We start from the raw sequence: 6000 nt of genomic DNA, 5'->3' as shown, positions 1-6000 counted from the left end.
CAGCAGGATCCTGTATGTAGTTCCATTAAAAAGGTGTTCTATTAATTTTTCCTGTGTTAGGAATGTGCTTTTCGGTGTAAACAGGTATGGTCTGGGCTAAAACTCTTGCCTCATGAAATATGTTGCCCTCCCATCCTTTCCCTTACAGAAAGAGATAAAACTACCTTTCCCTGTCCTTCTTCCATTTTGAGCCCTCATGTAAAAAGGTGTGTGATTTTGGAAATAACAATAACTATGATATCTGACTATGCTTTAAACATTTAGATGTAAGCATCTGATAGAGCACTAGGGTTCTACATGAAGATTGCAGAAGAAATCTCCCAGAAGGTCTGTGATGAAAGTGAGGCACATAGTGGCCATGATGCTAGTTCACATCTAAAAGGGTACAGCCCTAACAGAGGCAATAACGAAGAAAATAAGACAGCAGATGAAACAGAAGATTCTGCCTGAAAACATTTTGTTAAGTAAAAAGAAATAAAACCTTCAAATTCAGGATCAGTCAAGAGATTAAAAAAAATTAATTTAAAAAAAGAAAAAAAATAAATCTGAGTTTCTGTTGCAGTGCAATTGAAACACGAGCGACCACATCAATGATAACCAGAAGTCAAAAAGAAACTAAAGTGGAAGCACTACAACTTACCCATGGCTTCAGAGTCACTCAAACACATGTTTCTACTTTCTGACAAGTACACCCTAATTTTTCGTACTCTGGTAGCAAAGGAAAGCAAAACACAGAAGCTACAAATCTAGACGTCGTCTGAATCTGCCACAAAATCAATCTTGAAAATTGAAGTGAGAAATGAAGCCAAGAACAGAACCTTCTCGCAGTGTGTTTATGCAGGTGTGCCATCTGGTGGAGAGGTTTCACCCTCTGATGTCAAACCTCTGTAATGGATTTTTATTATCTTAAAATACAGACTAAGATTCAGCAGCAGTTTTTCAAACTGTTGAAAAGACCATGTAAAAGATACTATATCACAACCAAGGAGGGCAAACAGCAAGGACCTGAACATCTTAATTCAACAGTAACTTCTAAAATATACTCTCAAGTATATCAGCAATTTATAAGTGATGGGAACAATCACACAACATACAGGATCTGATACAAGTTGTTACCTCAGTCTGAAGACAAATATCCCCCATCTGCAAGTCAACATAGTTTTAGAATGAAGGTTTCTAATCCAGCTGTTGAGACACGACAGCCTCTTAACTGACCTGCTGCAGACTTCATGAGCACAAGAAGAAAGGCAAACCATCTGCCCACCATCCTGTTGAACAGCAGACTATAAATGGAGTTCTCAGGAAAATTAAGAACAGGGAAAGCATCTGTTTCTTTGCCCATTTCCACCTTAGGAATCTTTTGGGCTGGATGTAGTTTTCTAGCACTGCAGGTGAACTGTTAGCATCTGTGTGGTTTTGGTGAGTTCCATACATCTCACTCGGCGCTGCATGAAGAACCACTGCCTTTGGTTTCTTTTGAACCTGTGTTCATGTTCATTCTGCACTCCCTCATTCTGGCACCAGGAGGGACAGCAAACAATCAACACCCATTTTTTCCATGTCATTTACGACCTTGTAGGTCTCTGTAACATATCCCCATTAAAAATTCCTCCCTTTATCACATTTTTCTCCGGAAACAGAAATACTAGTTTACTTAATCCCTGATACGGAGGTTATACGAGAAATTATTACCAGTTTTCTTTCCTGCCTTCTCTGAACCTTTAACAGTTCTAGCCTACCCTTTATGAGATGAAGAACCAGAACTGCACATAGTATTCAAAAGACAGAGATGACCCAGGCATAAAGACATCCCTTCTATGTGAAGATAATGTCTGAGTTATGCTCTCCCTCTCTGCTGTGTAGCCCTGGATATACACTGGATTTCACCTGCCTGTCATTCTACTGTGGAGCCACTCTCTTCAAAACTACCATTCAGTATCAGCTCTTGCCTCTACTATCCTGAATATCTCTGCATCACCACCAAAGTGTGTTACCTCACTGCTTATCCTCTTTTCCCAAGTAACTTGTGAGTATGCTGAACACTGTAGGATTGCAGAAATCTACAGGTAAGCTCCTCATTCTGCAAGGACAGATCAAATGCTCCACTGCTTTTCAATTTTTCTAACTGGTTTCCATTTACGCTACAGCTACACAGTTTCTTCTAAAATCTTTGGTAACAGACCTTATCAAAAGCCTTTTGGAAACGCAAATACCCTGCATCTTTGGCCAAAGCAATTTTCAAACTAGGAAAGAGGAATTTTTCAGTAATAATAGGTCTTGTTTTAATATTACCATGCAACTGTTTTCACCTGTGCCTTATCCTAGGTAATAAAAGGGTCGATTCTTTAAAAAGCTCAGCGCCAGCTTAACACATCTGTGCATTAAAACATCTGTGCTTTCACCATATGAACCTTTGTTTCTGGCTAACTGGAGGCCAAACAAAGATTTTCGGTCCCCAAATTCCAGTGCTAAATGTTCACCATCAGTCTTTGAAGCACAAAGCTGACACCTGCTTGTTTCCAGGTAAGAAAAGGATGAGCATATGTTCTCTTCACCGCTGCATCTTTCATGGTTTAAGATATACAGTGTCTTCAGAAAAAATTGCATTTGTAAGGTCTGACCTTTTGCATTAGAAACGTACTTGTAATTCAAGACAGGAATATGCCCCGTACTGAGTGGAAACCTTACCACACCTGCTCCACCGGAAATTGCAGATGCACTTCTGCTACAGACAGGGGAAAAATGGCTATGTCTAAAATATATAAAGTTAAATGCTTACTTGGCTTTAAATGGGGAATCAGAGACAGCATTTTTTGCTTCCATCAAACTCTCATATTCCTTTGCCCTGGAGGAGAAAACATTCATTATTATTGACTATTGTCTAAAGAGTACAGTATTAGTACCAGAGAGGTAATTCTAACCTTTGGGTTTTTCTTATACCAAACCACAGCATTTCTGTCAATTCTGCCCTGTCATAATCCATACTAGCACTTAACTATTGGCCATTAGTGATTTATGACTAATATTATTACTTTAGAATAACATCAGTACACAAATGCTGTATTTAAGTTGACTTCCCCTATGGCAGAAAATGGTACAAATGATGTAAAAACTGAAGTAACCTACTGCTTATTGTAAAATTACCACATTCCTCTGACTGATCAAAGTATTAGTAATTTTGACATGCAGTGCAGAACAGAAATTATGCATCCCAGAGATTATAATTAACACAAATAATTGTTACATCTACACGCACAGGAGCATTTTTAATGTAACTAATGACTGTATTGTAACATAAAGAACCTTGCTAAGCATACAGCACAATACCTCCACGAATTATTGTTTTACTGCTGGAAACAGAAACACAAAACTTTAGCCCCCTAAAAGTATTATTTATGGTGGCCTTACGCCAAAAAGCAGAAAGAAGGAGACAAGACTTTTTCCCACTGCTTTGGTTTGATTCCAGTCAGCCTGTGTCAACAGGTGAAAATCACGACCAGCTCATCCACAAAAACAGGATTCACAGTGGTAATGCCATAACCTTTTTTTAACAACATACACACACAGAGGAAAATGAATCCAGACACTACACTGATGCAGAAAAATCCAGTTCTCAGAGACAGAGAGCCCTGTGATGAAGCAGCATCCACCAGGCATTAAAAGCATGTAACTGTTAAAAACATTTGATCCACTAAAATTGCTCTTTCCATTATGATTCTGAAACGAAGACTTCACAGACACAACACGTATCTCTGGAGGCTTTGGGAAGATCCGCTGCTCAAGCCTCTTGAGGTTGTGTTCTCGGATGAACAAGGGACAACATCCTTCATGGCTTGGAAAATTCTGCACATAAACCTGTACACACACGTGAAGGACACTGAACTAGCACGCTGGGCTTACACCAGTGATAAGGTTTGGGATCTCTATGTCTCTACCAAGAGCACCTGTACCAAGTTCCAGAGAAAAGTGCCTTTTGTCCCCCTCAGGACACAAGCAGAAAAAAAGCCTGCCCCCCAAGGAAACTTTCATGCACAAAAATGGTGCCTACTATTAATCTTCAAGGTATTCTGCATATTCACTGCTGTCAGTTGACATTCTTGTCAACTTTACCAATGTTCAATTTGTTTTTTTCAAATCTAAGACTTTTACAATGCCTTCCAGCGGAAAACTTTGCTGCGCTGCAAAGAAAACAGTTTAAAGACTTAAATCCTATTATTTCTCTTACAGACACATACTGAACGATTCTTTGTATTTTCTGTTCACCCAAGTGGATCAAATTTCCCTTTGGCTTGCTTAACCTACACAACTGATGCTACATGCAAATATTGGTACATTACCACTAGCTCTGATTTGTGGATCATTAATAAAGCTATTCATCACAACTGAATTTAGTACTAAACATGAAGGTGAAATTCCTTTATTAACCTTGTGCCTTCCTGCCTGCCTTTTAGCCAGAAACAACACATTTCAGCTCTGAGTTTGGTACAGACAAGTCAGTCAAACATGAATAATAACCTTAAATATCTGTTATTAAATGAACATGACTGGAGTGCTATAAATCCACTGCACAGCACATCTCAAGTGTATATACTTCCTGGCTGGTAACTACCCCTCTATTGCTTGAGGTTAGCTTTCATCAAGCCTTCTTTTGCCACATGGGTACCAAAGTATTCTCCTGCTAGCAGCACATCCATGTTAGCCTGAGATAATTTACTTAGCTATATATCAGTCGTTACTATAGCACCAGTTTAACGGCTAAGGGTTATAAATGTAATTAATAAGACTAACAAAACTTCTCAACATATCTAATAACCCACTGATCACAATTTGTCCCCTCATTCACCTTTGCCCTTCATTGCTTTGACATTGTAATAGTGATTTAAGATCTAGAAACTCAGGAGAGCAACAGGAACCTATTTGGATATAGTTAGTTATGGTTTTTTTCAAGCTTCACAGCTTCCTAGAAACTGAAATGAATGTATCATTTCAAGTCTTGAGGTACAAGGGAGTTTGTTACAACTATTTCTTTTTCTAGAGAAGAGGAATAATTGCAAGTATGTACTAAACTATGGCTTGCGGATAATGTGTTAACACCTGGGAAACTATGTGACTAATCAACACCAAATACTCTTCACCTTCAAATCATCCAAAATAAATTAAGTACTTTGACTATATATTCCACTTAAGTTCTGAATGGATTTTGAGCAGTAAAGTCCCCACCATCTGGTGGTAGCACTGTCCAGGCTGCTGTGCAGAAACACAGTAGATGTTATCTAAATTACTTAATTTAGTATTTCATATTGTAACTCTGAGGTTATTGCTTTAATTGCTTTAGACACATAACTTAAGATAATCCTCTTTCATTTTCTGAACATGGAAAATCTGCTCACCTCACCAGTAACAAGCTTACATGCAGGATCCAGGCATATGGCTATTACTGTCACTCAAGTGTCCATTTTAGTAACTGTAGAAGACTGGCAAGACTTGCATGACTAAAAGTAATTTGCAAAATGGATTCCACCAACCCCCCCCCCCCTAAATCTTTTAATTTTCAAAAGGGGTTCCCCCCACCCCCCCCCCCCATCCATTTTTTGTTTGAAATTCCATGGAAGAACCTTTGCTTCATACTGCTGCTGGACACTTCCATTAGTAATTCTTTTGTGTTAACATTAGGAAAGTCATGGTGAAACCTTCATTTTAACTCTCAGTTATCATCTAGGACAGTAATGCCATTGAAAGTTTAGTCACCCTTTAAACTAAACCCAAGCTTAAGGAACACGAATTTCATGTCTCGTCAATGTAACTCCTCTTAGATTTTGAAACCTTCACTGTATTTTTCAATGGTCTATCACCTTTGTAAAATGATGCCCCTTTATTGCTGTTTTAACTACAATTCCTGATGATGAATATGCTGACTCACCCAGCAGCCTGACACATGAGAATGCAAAATGTCCTGAAAAGTTTTAACTATCAGTGCCAATAAATTATTATTTGAGCTTG

General features: G+C 38.5%; 1 protein-coding gene across 1 annotated transcript in view; it reads right to left on the bottom strand.

The window, feature by feature from the left end:
• Nucleotides 1-6000, bottom strand: part of SCAPER (S-phase cyclin A-associated protein in the ER) — a gene marked incomplete at its 3' end in the record, with an annotated part of 97834 nt that overhangs the window by 40019 nt on the left and 51815 nt on the right. The window contains exon 19 of the mRNA XM_010015382.1: nt 2780-2845. Coding sequence (XP_010013684.1) covers nt 2780-2845 — 66 coding nt within the window. The remainder of the gene's footprint in view (nt 1-2779; nt 2846-6000) is intronic.

Source organism: Nestor notabilis, unplaced genomic scaffold, assembly GCF_000696875.1.
Source record: "Nestor notabilis isolate BGI_N333 unplaced genomic scaffold, ASM69687v1 scaffold1855, whole genome shotgun sequence".
Lineage (NCBI taxonomy): Eukaryota > Metazoa > Chordata > Aves > Psittaciformes > Psittacidae > Nestor > Nestor notabilis.
Note: the sequence above shows the minus strand (reverse complement) of the source record. Positions and strands in the feature narration are given on the sequence as shown.